The 13,782-nt window shown below is 46.4% G+C and overlaps 1 protein-coding gene across 5 annotated transcripts in view; it reads right to left on the minus strand.

Annotated features, from left to right (window-relative positions):
- Window positions 1-402: 402 nt before the first annotated feature.
- runx1 (RUNX family transcription factor 1) overlaps window positions 403-13,782 on the minus strand; it is a 173,170-nt gene continuing 159,790 nt past the window's right edge. For all 5 annotated transcript variants that reach the window (XM_033032539.1, XM_033032541.1, XM_033032542.1 and 2 more), the window contains 2 exons: window positions 10,862-11,023; window positions 403-2,792 (listed from right to left, as the gene is read on the minus strand). In XM_033032539.1, the coding sequence (XP_032888430.1) occupies window positions 2,293-2,792; window positions 10,862-11,023 (662 nt within the window). In that variant the 3' untranslated portion in view covers window positions 403-2,292. The remainder of the gene's footprint in view (window positions 2,793-10,861; window positions 11,024-13,782) is intronic.

Here is a 13,782-nt window from a genome sequence, read left to right on the forward strand (position 1 = left end):
ATCCAAATTCATGAACAGCTTCTTCCCCACAGCCATTAAGCTATTGAACACTACAACCTCAAATAAGCTCTGAACTACATAGACTATTACTGTTATTATTGCACTATTATTGTTTGTTTTTTATGTGTACATATACACACACACCGAACATTTTTTTCTAACTTATTACATTGTTTACAGTGTGCTATGCCAGTCTGAAGAAGGGTTTCGGCCCGAAACTTTGCCTATTTCCTTCGCTCCATAGATGCTGCTGCACCCGCTGAGTTTCTCCAGCATTTTTGTGTACCTGCTATGTTTACATATTCTGTTGTCTCTGCTGCAAGTACGAATTGCATTGTTCTATCTGGGACATATGACAATAAAACCCTCTTGACTCTTGACTAATAAACAGATACAAGTCAATACTTGTCCAACAAACTAATTTATTAGCCAGCCACAGAACTATTAAATCGTTCAAGAAACTTTGGTACAAAGAGTATGAATGTTCATCAGAAAACCTGCAGCAGTCCAGCCGCTCTGGATATCATTTACCGCGGTAGGCATCTGCTGAGCTGAAAGGAAAGGCATCTAATGGGTGATTTGCAGTGATCAGGGAAGAGATTTTCACAATGCGTGTGATGTTACACCCACAGTATCTAGATTCGGAAAACAACAAGAATTAAAAAAACTATAGAGTTTTGCGAATGGCTATTGAAAAAATTATTTGACCAAAAATGAGACACTTGAGAGCAGTGTGAAGCGGAGTGATGATGTCTGTATATTTACTAGCAATGAGGTGCTGGGAGGTTTTTAAAAAAAAAACTCTTGCTTATTTACAAATGTAAGTACAATAATAAGCTTGACTCGAGAAAGTGATACTATTTATAGTTCATCAGAATCGGGTAAATGGTCCATTCGTGCGACAGCACACTGCACACACGTAAAAGACAGCTGACATATTTTAATTCTGTAAGGTAGCAAATAGACACAGGTGCTCCTTTGATATTGTTTTAAAGAACAAACAAGGAATTCTTGGAAACCCAAGCTTTAAATAACAAATCCAGCTAATTTGCTGCCTGCAGCCCAACATCTTCCTCTTCGCAATCGTGTTCCACTCTTTGAAACACTGATTTAAAGTCCCGCTTTGCCATCATCTTTTTTTTCTCTCTCTCTGTGTTGACCAGCAAATGAAACGATACTCACAATGCAAATTAAATAACATTCAACCGATATCTATAAAAGCCGCGACCTTTTGTTTTGGAAGTTGACTCCCAGAATGTGCGTGGTTCAGGGATGTCTGTCCTCTAGTTTCTGGCGCACCTGGAACTTGTTGATGTTGCAATGTTATCTGTCCATCTTTCCCCCATTTCGTGTTCACGTCTGCAAACTCAACAGATCGACTGTGGTTCGGTCGGGGACCATCTGGAAATGTTATTTACTCGACTCCATCGGTAGTTTTTAGACCATTTGTGGTGCGAACGAGCAGAGCTCAATATTTGCATGCAGTGCCTCTTTGGGGGAACTGCCGGCCGAGGAAGAAAAGCTACTGACATCGGCGTCTCTTGGTTTAGCATAAACACAGCCTCAACCTGTGAACGGTCGAGCAAGGTACAAGACCCCCAATCCATTTCCTCCCCTCTCCACCTCACTTAGGTAAGTCCGCTCTGTATCAAACAGGCACGAAGCAACCGCTATCCGATCATAGATCAAATAAATGTGAGTGTGTTTTTTCTCTTCCCTCGATGAGAAGGGCGTGTTTCAAGGCATTGAGTGTTCGAACTCTGCTCTCCCAAATAACCTGGAGGTATTTGGGACCCAGAGAAGGCCGGTGTTGTTAACGTTTAGTTAAAAAAACACACAAAGATGTTTGGAAAAAATACAAAAATACACTTTCACGTGAGTGCTCCTGGCCCGTGTGTAGCAGTGCCTGCCTGTCCAAATGTGGCGGGTTAGTAGACAAAACAAAAAACCACTAACTGATGTTAACGTCAGGTTTTGACACGGAAATTCTCTGCAGTTCAAATTTGCTCCAATCCACTGACTGAGAGCGACTTCAGTCTGTTTATCTTTAATGCCGAAAGGACATGGGCGAGTGTCAAATCGGCTGAAATAAACTGAAAACGTTTGCTTCACGATAAGGTGCGCGACGAAAGATGCCAGCAGACGAGAAACAAGTTGGGTAACAACATAAAATAAAAAGGACGGTAACCAATCAACGCGATGATGTCCCTTTCGCAATCTAAGCTCTTGCCTTGCCCATTGGGTCTGTTTGGTAAATTCGCCGATGAAAGGTCTTGCTAGCCGGGCGGGGTGTTAGTAAGGTCTCCACACGGTTTCTTCTAGCCGCCCCGTGGTGCTGATGTTTGTTGGTGAATTGCTGTGGCTTCCATCCGCGTCGCTTTGACTGGGTAGGTTTGGGTTGAGGAGGCTGGATCCCGTGGAGGCGTTAGTGCAGGCGGGCAATATGCGTGGAGGCGACCTCTCTCCGCCGGTCATCATGGAGAACTGGTAGGAGCCGGTGGAGGTGCCGTAGTAAAGATGATAGGGAGAGGTGCTTGTCTGGAAGGGCCCGGCCTGGCCCTGGGCGGAGCCCGGGTATGGGGGAGGCAGGTAGGTGTGATAGCGCGCCGCGGTCGTCATGGCTGACATGCCGATTCCTATCCCGGTGGTCACCGGAGTAGGCGTGTAGGCAAAAGCCCCCGGGTAGTGCATTCGGGGATCTGGAAAGCGGCCATCGGAGAGGGGTGGGAGAGTCGAGAACTGGCGGTCGATCCCCATTCTCGGGTCCCCAAATGCCGTGAGATCCGACGCCCCTGCAAAACAAAAACAAGAGCTCGGTTAGCTGACAATGCACTACACACATGAACTCAGCGGACCAGGCAGCGTCTCTGGAGATAGACACTAAATGCTGGCGTAACTCAGCGCGTCAAGCAGCATCTCTAGAGATAGATACAAAATGCTGTGGTAACTCAGCGGGCCAGACGGCATCTCTGGAGAAAAGGAGCAGGTGACGTTTCGGGTCGAGACGCTTCTTCAGACCACGAGGCGTCTAGAGGACATGGATAGGCTAGGTGACCTTTAAACCATTCAAACCATTACAACAGACAACTTCACCCGAACATGCTGAGTCTTTGAAACTTCGTGCATTTGGTACATCATGCATAAACACACCAGGTATCGTTTTACTAAAAAACCAAAAGTGAAAGGTTTATAGACTTATGAGAGGCGTAAATAAGGCAGATATCCCAATCTGCTTCCCACCGGATGAAAATGTGAAAGACTGAAGGACATGGCTTTAACATGAAAGAGGCAACATTTAAAAGGGATCTGCGGGACTGTTTTTTGTTACACAGAGAGTGGTGGGCACCTGGAACGCGTTACCCGGGGTGGTGGTGGAGGCAGATACAATCGGGATATTGAAGAGCCTTTTCGATAGGCACATGATTATGTAGGGAACAAGTACGGGCTGTGGAGATTAGTTTCACTTGACATCATGTTCGGCCTGGATATTGAGGGCGGAAGGGCCTGTTCCTGTGTGGTGCGGTTCTATGTTTCTATGAAAAGACCTTCCGTTTAATTTCTCAATGTGCAGCACGCATCGTGGACAGGAAATGAAACAAGGCGGCGAAGCAGACAATATGGACCATCTTTCGCTCCGAAATAGCCGCAGCGCAGCAAAGAACTCCTACAAGAAACATTAATGCTGCAAAACTCTTCAGCTGGTTCAGCACGTGCCTTGTGCAATTTGCAAACGTACATGACGGATCTCCTCGTTTGTATCAACCATCAATGAGGAAACAAACCGTAGATCGAGATTGGATATATATATATATCTTGGATTATATTTTATATTATATTATATTATATATATATTTTATATATATATTCGTCACATACACACACACACACAAACACATACACACACACACACAAATATATATGATACATTTATATATATATATAGGCTATATTTATATATATAACATTAATTTATTAACGATAAAAGTTAACGCATATATATATAGGATAGATGTTTTATTGTATAGAGAATACAATATCAATTACATTGTATATTAAACATGGACAATGTTATATATAAATATGTCCATGTTTATGTCCATCTATATGTCCATGTTTAATATACAATGTAATTGATGTTGTATTCAATGTTATATATATAACAATGGCGACGTGTATTTATAAAGTTAATTTTTGATTTAAATCTTTTTATTTGAATTTCACAGCAATTTGCATACATACAATGATAACAGACAGTGACAGTCAATGCATAATTGTGCAACAGTATGTAAGCGACCCTCAAAGCCCTTACCCTTACCCACCTTCAACCCACCCGAATCAGGTCGGAACCAAACGGGGACAAACAACACTCACATACATACACATCCACACAAATATGGTAAGATAAACGAAACAAAAAGTACTAAAAAAAAAAGAAAGAAAAAAAGGGTTTATAGTTAATTTTTAACGATAAAGTGAATGCATCGTTATATATATACGATATATATGCATTGAATTTATCGCTAATAAAGTTATCTTATAAATACACGTCGCCATTGTTGTTATATACATGTTACATTGTCAATATTTTGTGCACAATGTAATTGTATTGACAATGTAAAATATATATATAATACTTAGCGATGGCGAAGTGTATTTTTAAAGTAGCAACAAGAATACTCCAAACTGCGTCCCGGCTGCTGTATCAAATAGAAAGTGGCATCAAGTCACACAACGGGAAATTGAGTTTCACGACAAAAGCTTGTTCAAAGCGGGTGGGAGGGGGTGTGGGCGGAGGGTAGGGGTGTGTGAAGAAAGGAGCATCGTAATACGTGGAGAGCGATACGAGAAGCTAAAGCAAGGCCGACTGCCGATTAAATTCAGGAGAAGGCCGCAGGGGAGCAGTGACTGGGCGCCTCCAGTCACTTGTAGACTTGGAATCTTGAACAAAAATACTACAAAGCGCTGCAGTCTGGGGTCCTTCCGCGGCTGGACAATGGGGGTGCTGGACACGCCTCAAACAGGGGAAGGGATATCATTCCAGGGGAACGCATGAGGGGCAATGACGTTAGGTGTTAAGGCCGGCACAATGGCGCAGCTGGAAGAGCTACAGTCTTACAGCGCTAGAGGCCTCGGGTGCTGTCTGACTGGAGTTCGCACGTTCTCCCTGCGACCGATCCAGTTTCCTCCCACATCCCCAAAGACGTGCGGGCTTGTAGGCCAGTTGGCCTCCGTCAAATTGCCCCTAATGTAAAGAGAGCGGGTGACGTAGAGCTAATGTGATCGGGTGATCGATGGTCGGCATGGACTCGGTGGGCCGAATAGCCTGTTTCTATGCTGTATCTCTAAACCGAACGAAAAAGTGCGCTAAGGGTTTAACACGAGCAATATTTAATGTACATACACTAATAATTAAGTGTTTTGCACGGTTCTTTGACATTTTATAACATTTTACATTTTATAACAAAATCTCGAGACGAAAGTGGACGGATAAGGTTTCGGGTCGGGACCTTTCAGAAGGGGCCTTCCTGAAACGTCGTCTGTCCATCTCCCTCCACAGTCGCTGCATGAGCCAATTTGTTTAGTGCTTGTAGCATAGGTTAGACGTGGGACTCGTCAATGCGAGGCGGCAGTAACTCTGAATCGGGCAGGTTCATATGCAGGCAGGAACTGCAGATGCTGGTTTAAACCGAAGAGAGACAAAATGCTGGAGTAACTCAGTGGGACAGACAGGCAGCATCTCTGGAGAGATGGAATGGGTCTCAACCCGAAACGTCACCTATTTCTTCGCTCCAGAGATGCTACCTGTCCTGCTGAGTTACTATTTTGTGTCGATCTTCGTCGGGCAGGTTTCATGTTATCTAAGCTGGTGCCAGACTAAGGAATAATCAGAATTCATCGCGGTTGTGATAGGATTTCATATAACGAAACTCTGTGTGGCCAGTTGATCACAACCACATGAAACCTCAGCGTCCCGCCACAAAGCGACCACATCTCTCGGGGCCGCCTGCATTCTGCTGACAAGCGGCTGTCAGTCACGGGCTGCGTATTAATAGAGACATTGCTAAACTCACTTTTTTTTTAAAGATAAAATTCGGCATACTTTATGTGTAGAAAGGAACTGCAGATGTTGGTTTATACCAAAGATAGACACAAAGTGATGGAGTAACTCAGCGGGTCTGGCAGCATCTCTGGAGAAAAGAGATGGTTGACATTTCGGATGAGGGTCCTTCGAGGGTCCCGTCCCGAAACGTCACTCATCCTGCCAGACCCGTTGAGTTGCTCCAGCACTTACTGTCTATCTTCGGCATTCTTTGCCTTTTGCTTCAGCCCCCCCTCCCCTCCCCCGGTTGACATTGTGTTCTGTATGCGGTCTGCATGCACTTGGTTTTTGCACATTCCACTTATGTATAAAGTGATTAAACAGACTGACTCCCTTTGTACATTTGCCATGTTTGGAAATAACCATTTCGATGCTGAAGATGCAATCTTGAGACATTTTTACCGCATTAAAGAAAAACGGAGGTTTCCGGTTAGTGTGTGTGTGTGTGCTTAGAAATACGTCGTATCAGAAGTTATGGGGAGAAGGCAGGAGAATGGGGTTAGGAGTGGGAGATGGATCAGCCATGATTGAATGGCGGAGTAGACGTAAGGTCATAGGAATAGGAGTAGAATTAGGCCATTCGGCACATCAAGTCTAATCCGCTATTCAATAATGGATGATCTATCTCTCCCTCCTAACCCAATTCTCCTGCCTCCCCCCATAACAACTGACACCCGCACTAATCACGAATCTATCTATCCCTGCCTTGAAAATATCCACTGACTTGGCATCCATGACCCTCTGACAAAATAAAATTCTCCTAATCTTCCTAAAATAACGTCCTTTAATTCCGAGGCTATGACCTCGAGTCCGAGACTTCCCCACTAGTGGAAACTCCTCTCCACATCCACTCTATCCAAGCCTTTCACTATTCTATTCAACGGACTTAATGGGCCGAATGGCCTAACTCTGCTCCTATCACTTATATTCTTATGATCTTATGTATCCACCTATCACTTGCCAAATCTGTCCCGCCTCATCTCTCTTTCCCAGGTCCACTCCACACCATATTACAGTCAGACTGAAGAAGGGTCCCGACCTGTCTGTCCATTTCCTTCACAGACGTTCCCTGACCCGCTGAGTTCCTCCAGCACTTTGTGTTTTGCTAACAAACCACGTTTTTCGATCGCCATTGTCAATCGTTGCCAACACAAATTACAAGGAGTCAGACACAAGGAACTGCCAATGCTGGAATCTTAAGCAAAACACAAAGTGCTGGAGGAACTCAACATGCCAGGCAGCATCTGTGGAGGGAATCAACAGACAATCATTAAAAGGGGTCCCGACTCGAAACGTCTTCCATTCATTCGTACTCGCCCCCCTCCTCTTCATCACCTACATCCTCCCCCTTGGTCAGATACTCCGCCACTTCAACCTGGACTTCCACTGTTACGCCGATGACACCCAGATCTACCTCGGCACAAAATCCCCTCACAACACCCCCCCCCCCCCCCCCCCCTCCCCCCCTCCCATATCAACTCCTGTTTGTCAGCTATAAAAACCTGGATGCAACATAACTTCCTCAAACTCAACAGCGATAAAACAGAATTCCTCCTCATAGGCTCCAAATCCACACTCAGCAAAATCAATAACCCCACTCTCACCATCGATGGCACCACTGTCTCCCCATCTCCCCAGGCCCGCAACCTTGGCGTGATCTTTGATTCCACCCTCTCCCTTGAGCCTCACATCCGCCATGTCATTAAAACCTCCTTCTTTCACCTCCGCAACATCGCCAAAATCAGACCATCTTTCACACCTCCCGCTGCTGAAAGACTCATCCATGCCTTCATCTCCTCCCGACTGGACTACTGCAACTCACTTCTCCTTGGCATCAGCTCCACCTACATCAACCGACTCCAACTGGTCCAGAACGCAGCCGCCCGACTCATCACCCACACCAAATCCTGGCATCACATCACTCCTGTCCTCAAACAACTTCACTGGCTTCCCATCTCCCACAAAATCCTGGTCCTCACCTACAAAGCCCTCCACCATCTGCCCCCCCCCCCCCCCCCCCCCCCCCCATATCTCACTGACCTCCTCTCCCCCTACCAACCCTCACGGTCCCTCAGATCCACATCAGCCGGTCTCCTCTCCATCCACAAGTCCAACCTCCGCAGTTTTGGGGACAGAGCCTTCTCCATGGCAGCTCCCAGGCTCTGGAACTCCCTCTCCCAACTGATCCGCAATTCTGTGTCCCTCACCATCTTCCAGTCCCGCCTCAAGACCCATCTCTTCACCTCTGCCTATCCTTAGCCCCACGTCCCCCTCCCTTTTCATCTGTGCTTGAATTGCCTCATATTGTGTTTTGAACTGAATTCTGTCTTTAATTTGTGTACTAGTCATGTCTCTACTATTTATTTCATTCCCTTACATGTTTTTCCTCTACTTGCTAAATTTTTGTAAGGTGTCCTTGAGACTCTTGAAAGGCGCCCATAAATAAAATGTATTATTATTATTATTATTATTCCCTTCCTAGATGCTGCCAGACCCGCTGAGTTCCTCCAGCACTGCGTTTTATAGAAATATATATGTGGTAAACATGTATGCTAGCTGCAATTTCCTGCAGTTCAGATTGTTGAAGGGTCCTGACTCAAAACGTTGTCTGCCCATTTAATGATCTTGTTTTATATTTGAAATAAAACACCATCTTTAGAGTAAAAAAAGGACGGATAAGGACCTTCCAGTCTGAAGAATGGTCCCGTCCCGAAACGTCATCTGTCCAACTCGCACCTGGTCAACTGACCAGTACTTTCCGTTGAGCAGTAATTACACGCGCATTGAACTCGCACTGTGTGACAGGGGTCGAGCGCACAACAGGACAGTGAAGTGTGTAGGAAGGAACTGCAGATGCTGGTTTACACCGAATATAGACACAAAATAAGCTAGAGTAATTCAGCGGTCAGGCAGCATCTCTGGAGAAAACGAATCGTCTCCATCAGAAACGTCATCCCTGTCGAGTGTTTCCAGTGTTATGTTATATTTCCAGCATCTGCAGTTTTTTTCCCCACCCTTCATTTGCAGCGGTAAAGTTGATGCAGCGGGAAAGCTGCTGCCTTACAACGCCAGAGATCAGAGTTCGATCCTGACTGGGGATGCTGTCTGTATGGAGTTTGTACGTTCTCCCTGTGAGCGTGTGGGTTTTCTCCGGGTGCTCCGGTTTCCTCCCACACCCCAAAGACGTACACGTTTTGAAGGTTGGTACACAAAAATGCTGGAGAAACTCAGCGGGTGCAGCAGCATCTATGGAGCGAAGGAAATTCCTTCGCTCCATAGATGCTGCTGCACCCGCTGAGTTTCTCCAGCATTTTTGTGTACCTTCGATTTTGCAGCATCTGCAGTTCCTTCTTAAACACATAAGTTTGGTAGGTTAATGTGCTGGGATCGCTGGTCGGTGTGGACTCAGAGGGGCCGAATGGCCTGTTTCCGCATCGTAGCTCTAAACCAAACGAAACTAAACCACGCTACCTTTTGCCTGCAGCTACCAGCTCGACAGAATCTCGACGTGTCTCAAAATTTAAGCGATCCTCCACAATAATGCTTTGGCAGGGAGTTGGAAATATTACTCAGGTGACGAGTCGTGACAAAGTCTACCAGACAAGGTGTGTCTCTCTGGATCAGAAGAGCGAGACTGTGGAAACAGACACAGGCGGGCGAGCCAAACTCTGACGCACCCGGCAACATCAGGCCCGTTCAGGCAATAGCGAGACACTATTTGGAGTGTAGATAGATGGCAATTAACCTTAGTTCGCTAACTCCTCGCTCCATCTTAGAAAGGCACAACATGCTGGAGTAACAGCGGGTCAGGCAGCATATCTCGAGAAAAATTAATATGTGACTTTTCAAGTCGAATTCCTTCTTCAGACGGAAAGTCATGGGAAAGTGGAGGGGAAAAAAGTTACATAACACCGATGTTCGCCTTCATTAACGACTATTTGTCTATATATTTCAGATTTAAAGGCTATTCAATTTAGTTTATCTTGAAGGTACTAACTTAATTCGTGCCTTACACCGTAGGTATTAGAACAGGCAATATCTTATACCGATCACTACTCAAGCGCTACGGTTCAGCTGTCTTTTCAGAAAGCGTAGAATTTAATCTACAAAAAAGATACAAAGTGCTGGAGTAAATCAGTGGGTCGGGTAGCATGTCTGGAGAACATGGATAGGTGCAGCTCCCGGCCAGACTGATTGATTTGAGTTTAATCTGTTGCGCCCGCCCGCGGTTCACTCCGATTATACATATCCAACTTGCAATACCCGCAATCAGCTCAAGGTGGCAGCCTCGGCTGGGTCTTTATTTCACCCCAAAAACCATCCCCGGTTATAGACACAAAACGCTAGAGTAACTCAGCGGGACAGGCAGCATATTTTGTTTAGTTTGGTTTAGTTTAGAGATTCAGCGCGGAAACAGGCCATTCGGCCCACCGAGTCCGCACCGACCAGCGATCCCCACACATTAACACCATCCTACATACACTAAGGTACACTTATACCATGTATACGAACCCAAGCCAATCGACCTCCAAACCTGTAAGTCTTTCGAGTGTGGGAGAAACCCACGCAGGGAGAACTCACGGGGAGAACGTACAAACTCTGTACAGACAGCACCCATCGTCGGGCTCGAACCCGCCTCTCTGGCGCTACAAGCGCTGTACACCAGCAACTCTACCTCTGGATAGAAGAAACGGGTGACATTTCGAGCCGAGAGCCTTCGTCAGATCATTCCGGGATAACCGCTCAAGATTTACCGCTCACCTGAAAGCCTGCTGGAAATTTCTGCTGTGATTGTCGGCATGCCGCTTGCCCGGCCGGGGGAGATGGGAGTTGCAGGGTGAACAGAGGGTGCTGATATCTGGCCGAGATAAGGGTAGGACTGGTCGTAGGTCCATGGCGGCGATGGCTGGATGTGCCTTGTATCTATGCAGGGAGAGAGGAGGGTAGAAAGTGTTGGTTTGTTTTGAACAACTGAAACATTCTGAAAAGGAAAATAACAGCACAAGCCCACAAAACATTGCAATGGCATGACCACCAAAACAAACTCGGAGGTTTTTAGTATGATTTTGTTTTAATTCCCTGGTTGATGCAGTTCACAACAGTTCATTTACAGCATGAGAGATCCTGGGTGAACTAGAATTACTTAGCGACAGTGCAAAACCACCTGAGCCCCGATTAGTCAACATTAGCCTTGATTAGCTACTTTTCCCCCCACCTGTTCGTTGATACCCACTTTGTGCTTCACATTAAAACATAATAGAACAGTCTTTCCCTCCAGAGATGCTGCCTGTCCCGCTGAGTTACTCCAGCATTTTGTGTCTACAATGGACCATAAAATCTGTTGGAACGAACTGCAGGTGCTGGTTTAAACCGAAGATGGACACAGAAAGCTGGAGTAACTCAGCGGGACAGGCAGCGTCTCTGGAGAAAAGGAATAGGTGACGTTTCGGGTCGAGACCCCTCTTCTGACTCACATAAAATCTCACAGTTTAGTTTAGGATGGAGAGATACTAATATGTATACATTATATGCGATAATGCCTCTCAATGCTGCATCAGGTAAGGGCAGTCAGCGTTAGACGGGATATTATGCGGCGCTGTGCAGTACATCTCCACAACACCTCTTCTATCAGCTTGCTCGTCTCCACTGGGAGAAGATAAAAAAAGTCTCACTACAGCTATTGGCCCAGATAAAGTGGACGTGGAAAGGATGTTTCCAGTAGTGGAAGTTAGTTTTGTCGGAAGGAACTGCAGATGCTGGTTTACTCCGAAGATAGACACAAAATGCTGGAGTAACTCAGCGGGACAGGCAGCATCTCTGGAGAGAAATAATGGGTGACGCTTCGGGTCGAAACCGTTAGTTAGTTTAGTCTATTGTCATGAGTATCGAGGTACAGCGAAAAGCTTCTGTTGCGTGCAGGCCAGTCAACGGAAAGACTATACATGATTGCAATCGAGCCATCCACAATGTCCAGATGCATGATAAAGGGCATCACATTTAATGTAAGATAAAGTCCGATTATAGATCGTTCCAGGGTCTCCAGAGAGGTAGATTGTATCTCAGGGCCGCTCTCTAGTTGTTGGTAGGAAGGTTCAGTTGCCAGTTAACAGCTGAGAAGAAGGGGGAGCCTAGGACCAGAGGGCACAGCTTCAGCATAAATGGATGTACCTTTAGAATGGAGAAGAGGAGGGATTTCTTTAGCCAAGAGGGCGGCCAATCCGTAGATTTCTGCCAGGGCCGACGGTGGAGGCCAATACAAGGGCATTTTTAAAGAGGAGATTTAAAGATTCTTGATTGGTAAGGGCACCAAAGGTCATGGGCAGACGGCAGGAGAAGAGAGTTGAGAGGAAACAATATATCAGCTTTGACGGAATGGCGGACTGGAGTCGATGGGCCGAAGGGCCTAGTTCTGCTCCAATCCGCACCCCCAGGTCTACATGGCTGCGTCGAATGTGCGCTTTTTCGCACAAATCTAGTTAACCCAGGGCAGATTATGGTAGACACGAGATGCTGAGGGATTTAGCGGGTCAGGCAGCATCTCTGGAGAAAAATGATGTGTGACGTTTCGGGTCGAGACCCTTCTTAACACCTGATTCCGTTTCCCCAGAGATGCTGACTGACCCGCCGAGTTACTCCAGCATTCTGCGCCTGCCTTCGGTGTAAACCAGCATCTGCTGTTCCCTACCACACAGAGTGTGATAGAAATTGTTTCCAGATAAAATTGCGTCCATCAGGACATTCCCAATGTAGTTCTCAACGATTCTGACACTCGCATGTTCTCGTTTCGCAATGCACGCCCACGTGTCTGACACTGTGTCAGCTATAGACGGTGGTTTACTGATTCGCTATTCATGCAACTCAAGACCCGGGGCAATGATTGAACAGCTCATGTTGCCATAATCTTTTTTTTAAAGTTTAGTTTAGAGATACAGCGCGGAAACAGGCCCGTAGGCCCACGGAGACCAGCGATCCCCGCACACGATCACTATCCTACACACACACACACACACACACACACACACACACACACTAGGGACAATTTACAATTTTACCAAAGCCAAAATCCCGTGGGTCTTTGGAGTGTGGCAGAAACCCGCAGCACCCGGAGAAAACCCACGCGGCTTACGGGTGGGAGACGTACAAACTCCGTACAGACAGCACCCGCAGTCGGGATCGAACCCGGGACTGTGGTGCTGTAAGGCAGAAACTCTGCCGCTGCGCTGCCCTCTTGCAGTTGTCGCCTTTGAAAGGGCTGCACTCCAACATCATGCAGGGGACGTGACTGAGCAACTACAAAACAAGTTGCTCGGACACCCTCCAAGTCCACAACCGACGGGAGGTGATTTATTCAGCATTTAAGTGTTAGATATTCAACGTGGGCGGCAATGTGCGTGCAGTAGCTGCACTGGAGCCATTTGTTAAAATGTCTGGCTATGGAGTCTGCATTAGACACCAAAGGGCAGGGAGCATCACGAATTGACTCCCCAAATGCCTTCCGAGACAGTACATCCACCCTGGACCTCCCTAGTGAGCAATGTATATTCCCGGGACTCACAAGAAACTGCAGGCGCCGGATTCTTGAGCAAAACACAAAAACGCTTGAGTGACTGAGCGGGTCAGGCAGCATCTGGGGAGGCAGTGGATAGACTGCGTTTTGGGTCGGGACCCTTCTTCAGACTGAT

Source organism: Amblyraja radiata, chromosome 14 (assembly GCF_010909765.2).
Source record: "Amblyraja radiata isolate CabotCenter1 chromosome 14, sAmbRad1.1.pri, whole genome shotgun sequence".
Taxonomy (NCBI): Eukaryota; Metazoa; Chordata; class Chondrichthyes; order Rajiformes; family Rajidae; genus Amblyraja; species Amblyraja radiata.